This window comes from Excalfactoria chinensis, chromosome 1 (genome assembly GCF_039878825.1).
Source record: "Excalfactoria chinensis isolate bCotChi1 chromosome 1, bCotChi1.hap2, whole genome shotgun sequence".
NCBI lineage: Eukaryota > Metazoa > Chordata > Aves > Galliformes > Phasianidae > Excalfactoria > Excalfactoria chinensis.
The window spans coordinates 70,241,450-70,258,194 of NC_092825.1; the positions used below are offsets into that span (position 1 = coordinate 70,241,450).

Genomic DNA, 16,745 nt, shown 5'->3' on the forward strand with positions numbered 1-16,745 from the left:
TTTATGTAAAAGCCCACATTCCCATGTACGAAAAAAAAAAAAAAAAAAAAAAAAGAAAAAAAAAGAAAAAAAGAAAACTTTAGATGCTTCTAACATGAGTAATTCCTTTTGCTAATGTTGTAATTTCTGTTATTTTGATGAAATAGGCCCTTTTTAATCTCAATCATACATCATCACACATTATGTCAGCAATAGCTGGTTTACTGAGGACATTTCTAGTTGGCTCGCTTTCTGAAAAAAATTATTCATGTTACATTTTATTGTGACTATCCAAATTCAGAAATTTTTATTAACAAAGAAATACTTAAGAACATCTTTGTTTTGAATAAAGACTGCTTATATTAAGTCATTTGACTAAAGCTTGCTTTATGTAATTGGAAAATCTTAATGTTTTCCAGGATCCTACAATGCTGTAAAAACCTTTACACATAAAACCTCCCCAGATATCCTTGTACATTCATGAACTACCTCATATTGGAAAAGAGAAGCCATAAGGAAGAGGTTTTCCTCTGTATCTGTAATTAAATAAAAAGAAAGTAGATGAGCAACCAGCAGTAAGGTCTACCAATGCAGAAATCCTCCAATTTCAACTTGCTGATACAATTTTAAGAGAATCCAGTCCTTCACGTTACTTAACGCCCTGCAAATTGAAAGACAAATCCTTGCTGATATGTTACTAGTATCCATATTTACATACCAGGCGAACTGCTTTCTTTTCTATGGATAAGTTTTCAGACACAGAAGCAGATGACTTCCCCATAATTTATAATGCGAACAAGCCCCACTGCAAGTAAAAGCAATAGGTTGATTTCCACATTCTAGAGAACTCTCCCTTACTCTGCCTCTGATTACTACATGGCTGAACACTTCACATTTTAGTAATAGCAACAAACAGCACAGAGAACAGAAGCAAACCCCGATTCAGTGTTCACTTAGGAATCAAGAGAACTTACCTATTGAATCACTGTCTCAGGACTGGAACAAGCCACGTATGGTTACTATAGTCAGGACTAAACAATTCTGTTGTTTTTCAGATGGGCAGCATTTAAGCATATGTACTTATCTGTTCAACAAAACAACAGTGGACTCTTTTTCCTCTCAAAATGTAAGTGTCTGCTTCAAGGCAAAGAAACCACATAGGGTAAAGTGCACAGAACAGTGTATTAAGACAAAAATACAACTTCATTTGAATAGCTAATTTCATATAATTGTATCATAGTATCATAGTATCGTGCGAGTTGGAAGGGACCTTAGAGATCATCGAGTCCAACTCCTGGGATTCGAGCCCTCTAGTGTAGCAGAGCAGCACTTCTACCACTTGCGCCACAGGGGGGATTCGAACCCGGGCCTCTGGTGTTGCAAGTGGCGGTTCTAACACCGTTCGCCACCGGTTATTCTTTATTCAGTTTATCCTTGTTATTTTAATATTAGTGTGTTATTTTTTTGAGTGCGTATAAGAATTAGAATAGCACTGACCTTCGTAAATAAAAAAGTGTAACATTTAATTACTGAACAATAGCCTGGAGTTTCCCAGAAAAACAACAACAACAAACAAAAAAACAGAAACCATGGTATCTGGGCAATGCTTCATAGAGTATTAATAACAAGAATTATGATCTCAAAGGAAATGGAGTTCTATTCAGGAGCCTTTATTTTTAAAGCTTAAAATATGCAAATGATGAAAAGGTATGCGGAGATGATAAATAAGTCAGATAAGCTTAAATAGTAACACTACAGACAACCCAGTAATGCAGCACTACTAGCAGCTACAAGCAATCAATCATCAAGCAATCAAGCTTGCCTAATTCTAGGCAAAAATATTCATCCATTAAGTATATGACTGCAATTGACAATGGGATTTCAGTCAGGTACATTCTACAGTATTGATAAATTTACTTTTCAAAATACAGATTGGTGTTTCAATTATGTGCTCATTCTGTTTACAAATAAAAACAAATATTTTATGTTGTATACAGTGCTCTTCAACAGAGGTCTCAACAACCCTAACATTTCTTACCAAAAATTCCTGCGAGGTAGGTATATCATCATCCCCATTTTACAAATGGAAAAGAGATTTGCCCAGAGTTTCATAGTTACTAAGAATCAGAGTCAAGAACACCTCAACTGGCTCTGTACCAAACTTATTCCACTAGGCAATCCCTCTTTTTAAGTTACACTACTGCAGTCAAAAAAGTTACTTTAAAACAGCACATATATTAAGATTACAATATAGCATTTTGTAATAAAGAAGAATACAGTATAGCTCATATTTTAGGTACCATTCCTCTCCTTCAATGCTAATTCTTTCTCATTGAGATAATCAAAATAATTATGGACAAATAAGAAACAGTTTTTAAAAGTATGTACTGTAATAGCAGACATGTATGGCTGGAAGTATGTTTCTGTTCATAAAGAACATCAAATGTTATTACTCCAGTGCCAACTCATACAGGTACTAGGACCATGTGCACCATATGTTAGTGTAAGATGGTAGGCATATCTTCCATTATACAGTTCAGTGTCAATAACTTTTTATTCTCATCAATTACTGCAGATATATTTTTCCAAGTCTGTATTATTATTGAGAACTACTTCCCTCTATAAAAACTCTTAAAACATTTTTGGAGCTACACATTCAGCACCAACATCCACCAAGTGAGAATCCTGATTAAGACAAACACATATGATTTCAGGTTTTAACACAGATCTGTTTTCAAGTTTTATTATAAAGTGACTAACTCCTGTATTGGGACTGACAGAAGACAGTTGAGTCTTAGTTAAATTCGCTGGCAAAGTACACTTGAGATCTGAAACAAAATAACCAATCCAGTTCCTCATGTAGGCTCCATGACTCACCACTAAGATATTGGCATCTAATAACAATTTAGAAGCTCCACCGTTATCAGAGCTAAGTTCATGTACACTGAAGTGATCTGTCCAAGGGAAAGCAGGCTCTTCTTCATATGTTCCTGAGCTTCTGCTCGATGCCCCATGCATCTCTTGATCTTTCTCTTCCACTTCAACAACTAGCTGACACAAAAATTCAAAAAAATCCCTTGCACGTTCTCTTACCTAAAGAGAAAGGTCAGAATGGTATGTTGTGAAGAATGTAAAAGACCTCAGGTTTCACAGACAAGACTCAGAAATCAGCAGTTAAGTTACTGAATGTTTTAAGAACTGCTCTGTCCTTCAAAGACAAGGTTGAAATCAATTGCCACCAACCTTCTGCACACAACAGCTTCATGAAGAATCAATCTCAGAATCCATATTTTACTTCTAGAGAAATTTCTCTAATGGGTAGCCACTACCATTGGGTCAAACAGTGTTTTTAGCTTGGAAAAATAACTACTTTTTATTGGGCCATACTTTGAGTAAGACGATCCTAAATAAGTAACACCTGTATCTGCCCTAATGAAATGGCCTAGAAACTGGGGCGCAAATACATAAATGCCATACTTCATCCAGTGTTTCTCCTCCAGAAGGTGTGAATGTAGGACACTGCTCTCCAGCAGCCTTTGCCATAGCCTTGAGATCAGCCAAAGGTCTTCCTTCTGCAACACCATATTTCTGTAAGAGCCAAATTACAAAGAATTTAGCAAGATACAGCACTTCCAATGCAAACATCTCTCACCCAGATTTGTTTTCTAGACTCCCAAGTGTAAAGTGTAAGCTTAACTACTCTTCACATTTTATCAGTGTTGGGAAAGGAGGTGCTTTTAAATATGTTTTGGACTCATATATTCTTGACACTCATTTCTGCTACACAAAATTCTTAGTATACAAAATTTTACTGAGGTTGCATTGCAAGCACCTCACAGGAGGTGAAACTCCATTTACTCCTCATTTGCAGAAATATTAGAAGAAAATTTTTCTCAAAAGAAGCAAGTATTTTCTCTACAGACCTCAGTAACCTCCACAAGAGAGAAAGAATTCTATCCCCCCTTTTTTCAGGATGGACATTAATTCTATGAACGGGAGGTTTTAGAAAACAAAGAAACTAAAAATGATCTTGAAAACAAAATGCAAATGAATTAAAAGAACATGGAATTAATGATTTTCAATGACACCTCCAAATGAAACGCTTATATGAGCAACACCACAAACAACACATACATAGTAACTAGTCATTCTGGTTCAACAGTAGTCACATTATAAATTAATACTTATAATCTCAAATGTATTTTAGACGAGATATAGTTGGATGTGTATTACCATTTTTTATCTTTAACATATCTCCAGGGCACATCTCTTAACAGCAGCAATACAGATTAACATTTCTACCACTGAAGATTAATACTTTACTATCATTAATGGATGAAAAAAAAGTATTCAAGTAGATAGTTTTAGTCCTTTCTTGGAAGGTCTGAAGACACTGAAAACACTATAGTTACGAATATTTTGGTAAAAGCTAGGACACTTTTGCTCCACTGTCAAAAACCTCAGCTATGCACATTTCACAGATTGAGATGCTGATGACTGCAAAACAGACACATATTTATTATTGAGACTTTTCTGATTTCTATGCTGTGTACATGCAGTTTGCTGCCATAACAACTTATTACAGTCTTCACAATTTAACTGTACTGAAGCACATTTACTTTAGGTTCTCACTTCTGTTTCCTAAAGCAAAATTCACCGTTTAAGGACATTAATAAAGATGTAAATAAATAAATTCTCAGAAACTACTGAAAAGAAGATTCTAATCTTGAAGATTTTTCTGTATTTCTATCATGAACACAAGCCATAAGAGAATAAAACTTTTTCAACAGAATCAACAACATACGATCTTATAAAGGACTTAGCTTCTTTTCCTGCTGTTCAAACTTAATTTCAGCTATTTACAGCACTGCCTTAAAAACTGTGGCCTGCAGAAACTTTAATGGAACTTCTATTCACCAGTATAAACACCAGGAAAGGAAAAAAAGTAACAAAAGTTAAGATTATACAAAAAGATTATAAAAAAAGATTGTAAAACTCCGTATCACAGCCCAAAATATTTTTTAAAATACCTAGTGATTAAGCAATTAAAGAAGACTGGGGGGCATGTAACTTGCTGACTTCAGGGGGTGAACCAGAATTCGTGACAAAGGGATCACAATGGGAAATGCCGTGATCATGTTCTGCTCTTTAAACATTTAACTGCCTGCTGCTAATATGCCATCCCACTTCTGGTTTTGTAGCATTTCCTTATTTAACATTTAGCTGATAATGTTACTGCAGCGTCAGAAGGGTGATAAATACTAGCAGAAACATCCAACATCTCAGTTTATTCTGATTAAAACGTAGTTAAAAACAGAGTTACTATTATGTCTGTAATGAGGCAAAGGGGCTTATCAGGAAAGAGGATTACTCCAAGACTAGAAGGAAGTTTTCCAGTAGACCATGCAAATTAAAAGGTATAAACAGATAAAACGTTAGCATCAGGTTGTCACCAGGAAAGATGTCATCAGAAGAGAGGCAGAGGGAACTTTATATACTGGGCTAGGAAGCATAAAAGTAATTTTCTCCACTTGCAAACCATACAACACTTAATTCAGAGCATCACAGTTACATCACTATCACTAAATTTCAGCTTTCCTTCGGAATTTTGAAATCAGACAATTTTTAGTATCAAATGTAAAGAAATAAATACTCAGCAACTAAAAACACATCATATAGCACTCTCTAGTGCTAAATATACCATTTACTAAATCAAGATCAGCAACAAATTGAATTTTCAATATCCAGTATCTAAGCAAATTCTTATGGCACTTACTCTCTCTCGAAGTCTTGTATCACACTTGATTTCCAAACCTTTGCAGAACTTATTTTTTCCTATAATTGTGGCAGCAGTCTAAAAAGTGAATATACAGTTACATCAATCAACTGTTCTGTTTTCCTATTGGATGCCTAAACTATATTACAACACCACATCCAGTGTGAATTACATTAGTAGTACCCAAGATCCCGAGCACACAAATTTCCAGCTAGTATATATTGCCCGCCTGAGGTCATAAAAAGAGAAAAGATGCAATTTTCTGAAAGATCTTTCTCAATTCAAACTCCAGAACTACTGGAGATACAAACAACAGCAGTATGATTTACTGTGATAAACACCACATTTCTTACTACGCATGCTGCCATTCACAAAGCTGTAGCAGTAGAAGCTGAACATCCCAATCAATATTCTATGTAATTTTGTTGCCGTGCAACAGGCAGCAGTAGAGGAGTAGTCTGACAAAATGACATCTGATGAGGAAATACATATGAAGCCAAGGTGTGTAACAGGATTCCTCCATGTGGAAAAAAATAGCACACGTTGACATTTATCAGTGTTGAATGAATGTTTATGGAGACTAAGAAGTGGATGTTAGCACAGGGAGGCAGTAGTTAGTGCGCTTTACACATTAGCAACAGCAATATGAAAGATAAGCCATTCATGCAGATTTTGATAAGTATGGCATGCAGGCTCTTATTCCTCACTGGAGAAAATACATAGCTAACAAGGGTGAATATGTTGAAAACTAGCATTCTGTAGCTCTATCAAAACTATTGTCGTGCTCTTTGTATCTGTTGTAATTTCTGTGGAAATAAATAGGAGGCATTACTTTTAGAGAGATCTATGTTTTATGTGAGTTGTGCCTACAACCAGTGCATTTCTAAAATCAGATCAGTTACAACAACTGACAAAAATACAGCATCTAACACATGAAATCAGTTTCTGGCAAGTGTCTTCTTAATACACCTAAAAAAAAACCAACAACATAGAATCATAGAATTGCCAAGGCTGGAAAAGACCTCAAAGATCATCCAGTCCAACCACTGTGATATTTCCCACTAAATCATGTCCCTCAGTATAACATCTAAATGTTTTTTGAATACCTCCAGGGATGGTGATTCCACCATCTCCCCGGGCAGCCTGTTCCAGGACCTGAACACCCTCTTGGAGAAATATCTCCTAATATCCTACCTGAATCCCCCTTATCCTCCTGAAGCATTTAAAGAGGAAGAAGAGTATTTGCTGACAGTAGAAGTGGCAGCCTTGATGTTAAAGAGGAGACACACAGGCTGATACACTTGGAAAAAAATAAATAAATAAATAAAAAATCTAGGTTATTGTATTCACCTATTTTTTGATAGCATGGCCAAAAAGAGACAGACAAAACCCAAAGGGTGCTGTTTACTTTTAAGAACAGAATGGATGTCTTGAGTTTTGTGCTATACATTTCTTCTCCAAGGAAGCACGTGATTTTGGGGATGCAAAGAGGGTTAATAAGGCCAATAAAGAAACCTGATCAAGAGGAAATTCTGATACCATTTTGTAAAAAGCATTACTTAATATGGACTCTAGTATGCTAGATGCTTCGGGCTACATAAGCAGTAATGGGAACAAAAGGATGGCTAACATGCTCCTGTTCTTATATGTACCACAAAATATTAAGGCAGTATGGATTCACAAAGATACTGACTGGTAATAGCAGCTAGAATTCCTTAGTAAATGTCCACATCTACTCAGCAGACATCCAGCAAACTTATTTTGAAAAGACTCCTTGGATTCTGTCAAATAATAATCAGCCTTTTACTAACTAAGATTATACATCTTATTCAACATATTGCTCATGAAACTGTTGCAACTTTAAATTTCTGTCATAAAATACTATCATAATTCAGACAGGTTTGAATCAATTTCTTTGTATAGTTAATTATGATTATATCCAGAAATTTCTCCAAAATGGAGATTTGTTCAATACATAGAATAGACTACATTCATCTACTATGCACAAATTCATACTCTGAACTGTAAATATTAAACATGATCCATCATGATCATATTAATCATGATCCATCTACTTTAATGAAAATCTGCTCTGAACACTAACCTCCTTCCACCTTTCCTACACCATCCATTCCTAAATACTAGTCTGTTTCAGAAACATTACTGAATTTTCCATAGTTTCACAGCAATAGAAGGGATATTAGCCCCATTTTATACATGAAAAGGACCCAAAATTTTTTTTACTGTTCTTTTCAAGACCCAGCTTGTTCCAGCCCTGAATCTACTTTCACTATTGATGAGTTTTTGTCCCAGTGGCAAGATCTTAACTATGAGCCCAAAATTCTTCTGTAGACTTCTGCATTGCATTCTTTTAATCTTATAGTTCTTTTGGAGATACGCTCTGTTCATACCAAATCTCAGTCTTTCTGATCAGTTCTTTCTTATTTCCACATTTCAGGTCTGTCAGCTCTCATCCATACTGCTAGTTTCTGGAGCTAGTCTTTGACTACTCACTCCTGCTCTCTCAAACAGGCCTCCCTACAAAGCCACACTCCATGTCCAGTACGTGCTCTCTTGTGCATCTCTATTAGTCCTCAAAATTTCTGTCCAACTAGTACGTTTTTTTAACATTTCCTACTTGCTTTTCTTCTATCCTGTTCAAGCTTCAATGCTCAGTTGCCAGGCAGAGTCAGTACCCAGAGGACAGCATGTAACACCTAGTTCCAGTAATCTGTACATGCACCAACCAACAAATTATAAAGGAGACATTGCAAGAAAAACTAAACTTCATCACCAACAAGTTTTGACTTTTTCTTCCCCCCTTTTCAAGGCAAATTGCAAACTCCTCTCATATTTGAGCTGTGAAGTGACAGTGTAGTAAAACACACTCTTCACAGATCTGCAGCTGCCAAAGAATGAAGTTCCAAACAAATGGGAACTGCAGCTCTATGCATCATTGAAAAAGCTTCTACAAAGTCTGAACAGATGTTCAAAACAATGGTAAGACATGTTCCCCTTATGCAAAGGACATTTTCTATATTATAAGAGTGCAAATCCTTTTCAGGGAAAGGGCTTTCCCTAATGTAAGAAACAAAACTACAAAACACAAACTCTTAAAAGTCTGAGCATTGAAAAAGGAATTTCCCTAAGGTGGGCACATAGCACACGCTGTGTAAATAAACACTATTAATATTTTTAAAAGCAGTTACCACTGTTAACATATTGAAAGGAAGTAATCTAGCAAGTACTCATCATTATGTGATAATAATGCATAAGAAACACTTAAAGTGATTCTTTTCTGATTTATTAAAATAGCATATCAAAGTGAGACATATGATATTATGTTCTTGCCAAAAACCAATGTCTGCACATTTCATGGTACTTGTCCAGATGTTACCACGAGACTTGATTTTTGCTTAACTGGTCTGCATTCTTTTGAAAAACACAACAAATAATTTCAATACATAAAAAAGTACGAACAATATCCCCACCAATTTGCTTCGTTCGTTCAAAACAAACCAACCAACGGACTTGGGTCTGTGTTACTTTTAAATCCCAATTACTCCTTCGCCAAGAAGGCATATGTACATACAAAATAATAGCAAATCTATAAGAAAAAACACTGCACAACATACTGTGAGTTGGCCTTCATCAGTTCCTAGACATTCTGTATGCACTGAAGTTTCCAAAAACAGAGGTCTTACAGAATTCTATACAACTCAACCTTCAGTTCTAAATCCATTAAAATAGCCTGTACCTTTCCCTCATATTATTCTTTTTGCACCAGCAACAGCAAATAAGCACAAAAATATGAAGCTTATAATCACATCCAGTTTCCTCAAGAAGCACTTGCCTGCTTTGCTCGAAGGAGGTCACTTGAGAAGACATGAGTAAACTTCACATTACTGAGAAATAAACCAGCAGCATCTGCTTGTTTGAAACCAGTCGGAGAGAGTGGCTCATCTATTCCTTGACCTACAAAACAAAAAAAACCCATCAACATTAAAACATGCAAATTTCAAATCATTTATCAGTTTAGCAAGCAAAGTTGAAAGAGTCTTCTCTGGCAATAATATGAGGGTTGCTCCAAAAGTAATGTCTTGTAGCTTGTTATGTTGGCCCATGACATCAGAAGCAGATGTCAGCAGTGTGGCAGTAGAGGCTGAACCTTCCTGCCGGTATTCTGTTACACTTATTACTTGTGTTTAGAAAATGTAGCTCTCTCATTCATGTTTAAAACATTCTCTTTCTGGTCTCCATCAATGTTCAGCAAGCACTGATGAATCTCAATGGGTGCCATTTATTCACATGGTAGAATTCAGTTGCACCCCTTGGCTTTATACACACTTCCCATGTCACACACTCTTCCCCCCTGCTGCTGTCTGTTGCAAGGCAACCAAGTGTAACAGAATACCGGCAGGAAGGTTCAGCCTCAACTGCCACACTGCTGACATCTGCTTCTGATGGGCCAACATAACAAGCTACAAGACATTACTTTTGGAGCAGCCTTCTTACTTAGCACCTCAGTTTTTGATTGTGGGATTTCTCATTTTGGAGGGAACAATAATTTTCAGTGTCACAGAAGCTAATAGAATAGCTGATACTAACCTTGAAGTATCTTGTCTTTGTTGTATCTTGTTTCTCCACTGAAAGAGATTATAAACAAAAAAATCATGACAATTTTAATCAAGGTTCACAAACACTGCACTGTGTGCCAAATGGAAAGAGCCTAAATATAATAATAATGTACAGTGTAGCATAACCTCCTTTCAAAAGGATATATTTGAAGAGTTTAAAATAAAATCATTTTCAAGTAGTCAACCCCAAACGTACCATCAATATTTACTAAGATATGGAACAAAAAAAGAAAGTAATATCTTAAATTCATCATAAACGCAGAATAATTTATCTCCTAAAGTGGCATCTCCTCATTGGAGATAGGGAAGAAGTAGGAAAACTCCATAGTTCTCTACTGTAGTAGCCAATGGGACTTCTGTGCATTAGAGGGAAGCCAACTCAAGAGATTAGCAAAGACAGTATCAGAGCAGGCTGCAATCCTTGAAGAAGCACAGTACAAGGCAGAGCTGCAGAAAAACTAATAGAATGAACATCACCTGCTTTAGAATAACAGAACATTCCAAGTTGGAAGGGAACACGCATAATAACCAAGTCCAATTCCTGACTCCATACAGTACTACACAAAAATCAGATCATATGAATGAGAGTATCATTTAGATGCTTATTGAACTCTATCACATTTGGCATCATGACCACTGTTCTGGGGAGCCTGTTCCACAGCCTAACTACCTTCTCAGTGAAGAACCTCATCACAGTGTCCAACCTGACCTTCTCCTGTTCCAGCTTCATGCTGTTAAGTTCTACTGCTGGTCTACAGAGAGAAAAAAATCAGTACTAGCCCCTCTGCTCCTTCTCATGAGGAAGTTGCAGGCCACAGTGAGGTCTTCCCACACTCCATTCTTCTCTAGGCTTAACAAACCAAAGGGACTTTATCCAGTCCTCATATGTCTTCTCCACCAGACCCATCACCATCTTTGTAGTCCTTCTTTGGACACTCCCCAATAGTTTTATGTCCTTTTTGTTCTGTGGATCCCCAGATAGCACACAACACTCAAGGTGAGGCCATACCAGAGAAGTGCAAAGCAGGACAATCACTTCCTTTGACCAACCAGCAGTGCTGAAGCATCTCAGGAGGCAGCTGGCTTTCCTGGCTACTTGGGCATACTGTTGACTCATGTTCAACCTATTGTTGATCAAGACCCCCAGCGTCTCATCCCCTAGCCTGTATATATAACCAGGGTTGACCCTTCCCAGGTGCAGAATTCAGCACTTGCTCCTGCTAAACTTAATTCAATTGGTGACTGACCAGCTCACTAATTAGACTAGAACTCTCTGCAAGATCTCTCCATCCTCACTGCAGTCAACAACTCCTACCAATTTAATAGTCAGCACACTTGCTCAAAACACCTTCTAGTCCAACATCCAAGTTCTTTATGAAACCTCCTTAAAGAGAACTTGCTCTGAAATGGAGCCCTGGGGATCCCCCCACTAGTGACTGGCTGCAAGCCAAACACTTACTCTAACCCAAATCATCAGCCAGTTGTTCATAATCACATTACATTTATGTCTAGCTGCATGCTGGACATCTTGTCCAGAAGGATACTGAGAGAAACAATACTGGAAGCTTTACTGAAATCCAAAAAGATAACATCAGCTGGCTTTCCATGATCAACTATATGGATGACCTTGCCATAAAAGGAAACTAAGTTAGTTAAACAGGACCTTCCTCATGAACCTGCGTTGACTGTGACCAAGACTACACTGTCCTTCAGGTGTTTTTCAATAGCTCTAGCATGTTTTTCTCTATAATTTTTCCAAGCACTGAAGTGAGACTTACAGACCTGTAATTGTCAAGGTTTTCTTCCTTGCTCTTCCAGAAAATTGGAATAAAGTTTGCAGCTTCCAGTCCACTGGGACCTCTCCACATTCCCATGACTATTGGAAAATAATTAAGAAAGTTCTTGTGATGACATCAGTCATCTCTCTGAGTACCCAGGAATGAATCCCATTGGGCCCTGTGCACTTATATTCATCCAGGTGTAGCAACAAATCCTGCATAAGCTCAGGGCTGTCTGGGAGTTGGTTGTTATTGCAGCCACAGTCTTCTGACCTGGGACACCGGAGGTGCTAGAACCTATCATCAGTGTTGAAGACAGAGACAAAAGAAGTCTTGGAAGTCTTTCCCTAGTCTATGCCCCTATTTGTAAGGTGACCATTCTCACCAAGTAATGAAACAATGTTCTCTCTGGCCCTCCTTTTGTTGTTAGCATATTTTAAAAAAATTCTTTTTATTTTCCCTCACAGTACTGGCCAGCTTCAACTCTGAGGTGGTACTTTTAAAAAATGATGTACCCCTTTCAAAAGCAGTTTCCCAGGAGACCTTTCTAACTAGTTCCCTGTGCAGCCTGAAATCTGATCTCCTCATATCTAGGGTTGAGGCTTTGGTGGCAGTTCTCCTATTACCACCAAGGACTTTAAATTGGATTATGGTCACTATGGCCAAAACAGTCACCAATTGCCATTTCACTCATAAGACCTTCTCCGTTCAGAAGCAACAGATCTAGGAGGGCAACTTTCCTCATCAGATCCCTTAGGACCTGTACTATGAAATTGTCATTGAGGTGTTTTAGTAATCTACTGGACCTGCTTGTGTCAGCTGTGCGGTGCTCCTGGTTAACATCTGATAAGTTGAAGTCTCCCATAAGGACAACAGGGTTTGATATAGATGTCCTTCTTAGTTTCTTAAAGAATAATCAATCAGTGTTGTCATCTTGGATGAGGCTCTCAACTGTGTCACAACCAGCAGACAGCTCCATACAATTCAGCCCCTCCGTTACATAAAGGAGAACTCCCCTGCCTCTCCTGCCCTGCCTGTCTGTTCTGGAAAGTCTGCAGACATCCACCACAATACAGCAATCAGAGGACTCTTCCCAGCTGGTTTCACTTATACCAATGATGTTATAGCTCTGTGACTGAGCCCAAGGCTTCTAGCTCTCCTCAGTTTGTTCTTAATGCAGAGTGCATTGGTGGAAACATTTCAGCTGTGCTTCACTGAAACAAGTGGAGCAGACTGGAGGATCTCACTAGCATGAAGCCCCCCCTACTGCAATGTACCACCTTGTAGTTTATTGCCAGCAGAGTATGTGTACTTCAGGTGGGTCAACGGTCTCAACCTTCAAGCCTGACATGGTGCCCCTAGACTCATCTCTAGCAGGCCTGGTTTCATCTCCTTCCTCCTTTGAATCTTGCTTAAAACCCTCTAAATGTTCCTGTCATGGTTTCATGTTTTTCCATTGGTATTCCACATCATAACATCATGCAGTGCACTGGCAAATAAACAGTTAATGCTACAGCTCCATGGATTTTTTACATTTCCACTTTCCCAGTCTCAGAAGGGAAGCATGAAGAACTACAACTTCCAGAAGACTTCATTTTTCCATTTCTGTTTTCCACACGGAAGGAAACGTAAAGCAAGCTGAAAGTCACGAGACTTCCCTCTGTGCTCTCTTGCCACTTTGTCTACAGCATTAAAGACTTTGGTTTTGGAAACTTTCCCTCTTCTGTATTTCACTTATTAGCTTCAATTAAAATCACACTGCATTATACTGTATTATCTCACATTCTGCTACTACACTTAGTAAACTAGTTTTTTTTTGTTTGTTCGTTTGTTTTTGTTTTGCTTTGTTTTTTTTTCCCTTAGCTCATCACAGCTGTTTTATCTTGTCCAGGCCCACCTCCCTGCCTCTTCCCTTTTTCTCTCTGTACTTTCCTGGGGTGTGGATTCATGGGTCCCTCTGCCCCCTTGTTGCAGAACCAGGACAAACCATGACAGTTTCCTAACAACTCCTGGGCTGGTATCCCCTTGAAACAGATGAACTCGAACTGTCACCAGAAGGTATAGTGCTGAATGGACCACCCCATGATAAACAACAAGAAGAAAAAAAACAAACAAAAAACCAAAAAAACAAAATAAAGTTCCTCCAATAGCACCAGCTGTTAGCCATACCTTCATTGAACAGACTTGCCTGTTCCTTATAGTATATTTCACTGCTACTGAGGAGAACACCACCTACACTCCTACTTCTTCAACTAAGAGCCCCGGTGCCCTAGAGTCTCTTCTGACAGTTCTCAGGCTTCTCACATCAGCTTCATTGCTGACAGCCTGAACTACAAAATCCGCTAATAATCAGAGTACTTCGACAATCAGAATATTTTATCTTTAACATCTTAAATGACATTTATTTATTTATTTTTCAGGAGATGAGCAAGTAAAATTGCATGCAGATTTATTTAGAAGGAAAAACTTAACACAAAGTTAATGCTTTGTCGAGACATCTCACCTGAGTGAAATGTCAGTTGCTAAAGCTTTTGCAGCACTGAGTGCTAAACATGCTGCTTGCTTTACAAATATCTATCAGCTCTGCTGGGCAGAGGTTCTCAAGATGAGCCCCAAATAGATAACCAAACATGGAAAGCAAGTACTTCTAAAAGAGAACACTGTATTTTGAACATTTCTCAGCACACACGGCAGCAATTTAATTTTTCACACTCTCCCCAAACTCTGACAGCTACTTTCAGTCTCCTGAGAAAAACGTGGCAGGCTGGATAGCCCTTCCTGTTGATCATCAATTTGGGGGTGGAGAAGAGCAATATTTGCTGTTTCCCAAGTAGCATAGCATACACAAGTGGAGTCTAACACCAGCCTTCTGATTAATTAATTAAATAATCCAAAGTGTCTGCAAGAGTCCTAGCTGAAGATCTCAAGTTTAACAAACTGTGTCAGGCCTTCATGCTTTCTAGATGATGTAAAAGGCCATAAGTAGAACACCAAGTCATTAGATACTGGTCTTTAAAGGAAGAGTAACTCTTATAAGAAGGATAATTAGAGAAAAAAAAAAAAAAATAGTAGTTGCTCTATCTGCTCAAATCAAGTATTAACCTGTATTATGCTTAAGAGGAAAAACTTGTTTAATTTTCATAAAAATTAAACTGTTAACTGCTATCTATTTGAGAAAACTGGAGAGGCTTATTCTAGTTAACTGCAGGTCTTTGTTAATAGCCCCTGGAAGCTTGAAACTAACCTTAACAATTCTCAAGAAGTTACAAACGCGGTTTAACATGTCACAGGAAAAAGGTTAGGCTACCACTCCTAAATGAACTCTTCATCCCTGAGTGTGAAGAGTTCATCTGAGACCTTTTGGCAGGAGAAAGGTCTCATGACCAATCACTACAGAGTTCACAAACAGGGCTTACTAAATTTAGGTGTGATTCTGTACTTCACTGAATACTACTCTGACCCAGCTTGACTCAACATTCAGCTACAGCGTACCGTGCCAGATTGGTGCACGCAGTAAATGCTAATACCACCAGGGGCAACAACACGGCCCCCGTCTGGGTCAAGATGTTCCCTGACCACACCGCAGCACAGCAGGCGTACCGGCAGAGCTCAGAGCAACGCTACCACACCTTCCTCACGAGCCAGGCACCGGCTCTGCTTCCTGCTACCGCTGCTAAACTAGTGCAGCTCCACGCCTACTTCGCAGACTTTTAGCGGAGCGGCGCTGCCGACAGCAAGAGGATCAGCGCTAAAAGAGGGTCTCCAGCGCCCGCACACAGCACTTTGTCCCGGTAGGACCGTTCTTTACGTGAGGCAACAGGGGTGCCTGCCGTCCGGTCGCTATCTGTCGCGCTGCGGCACTGAGCCACGCTGCCCTATGGTCAGATAACGGGAGCCCCGGCACAGGAAACGGACCGCCCGTGGGGAGAAGAGCGGAAGTCCGTTAACGTCACGGTGCGCGCTGGCACCAGCGGCGGATGGGTGCATCGGGAAGACAGAGCAAGAGCAAAGGAAGGGCTCGCTTGTTCCCATAGAGGTAGCGGCGAAGGAGCACGGGTGTAGCGGCGGTACTTACTGGCGGACGACGGTCAGCCCGAAGCGAACCATGGCACAGCCACACAGCTGAGCACAGACCAGCTCCCTCGGTCTGCGCTGCAATGTCCGCCCCGCGCCAGACGGTGACGTCACAGGGCAGCTGCTGCCGCCGCACCTCCCCTCGGCGGCCGGGGGCACGCGGGCCTGCTTCAATGTTGCAGGGCTGTGTGCGGTGTGAGGTGTGCCGTGGGCGTACTGTTGCTTGTGGGACGCCTGCGGTTTCCTTAACACACGCAAATAAAAATAATAGTTGGCAAAGGCTGTGGGTACCAATGCAAGTTCACTCACAGTTTGGCAGAAGAAAGCACGCTGCGTTAGGGTGGTGGTGGGTCCATCATCTAATGGAGGTGTGGGCTGCACCACATCTTAGAGAAGGTGCTTAGAAAGGTACGTATGAAGAATAGTTGCTTTTAAAAACTAAAAACAATGATACGTACATTTTGAAACATGTTAAAAGTCTCAAGGCATATATTCTGACTT

General features: G+C 39.2%; 1 protein-coding gene across 2 annotated transcripts; it reads right to left on the minus strand.

Annotated features, from left to right (window-relative positions):
* Positions 1-1,481: 1,481 nt before the first annotated feature.
* TIGAR (TP53 induced glycolysis regulatory phosphatase) lies at positions 1,482-16,353 on the minus strand. Of its 2 annotated transcripts, XM_072340894.1 has the most exons (6): positions 16,246-16,353; positions 10,364-10,401; positions 9,609-9,730; positions 5,756-5,833; positions 3,457-3,567; positions 1,482-3,072 (listed from the first exon to the last, which is right to left on the minus strand). In XM_072340894.1, the coding sequence occupies exons 1-6, from the start codon at positions 16,275-16,277 to the stop codon at positions 2,611-2,613; spliced, it is 843 nt and encodes a 280-aa protein (XP_072196995.1). In that variant the 5' UTR covers positions 16,278-16,353; the 3' UTR covers positions 1,482-2,610. The 2 variants fall into 2 exon arrangements, with proteins under 2 accessions (XP_072196995.1, XP_072196988.1); XM_072340887.1 differs by lacking the exon at positions 5,756-5,833 and having other exon boundaries at positions 16,246-16,327.
* Positions 16,354-16,745: the final 392 nt, after the last annotated feature.

Excerpts from the sequence above, each read along its gene's own strand:
- TIGAR (XM_072340894.1), bottom strand. The coding sequence starts at position 16,277 with ATGGTTCGCTTCGGGCTGACCGTCGTCCGCCA. Across the intron at positions 9,731-10,363 it reads CAAAGACAAGATACTTCAAG|GTCAAGGAATAGATGAGCCA; the intron begins GTTAGTATCAGC and ends TTTGTTTTGTAG. Across the intron at positions 3,073-3,456 it reads GAGGAGAAACACTGGATGAA|GTAAGAGAACGTGCAAGGGA; the intron begins GTATGGCATTTA and ends CTTTCTCTTTAG.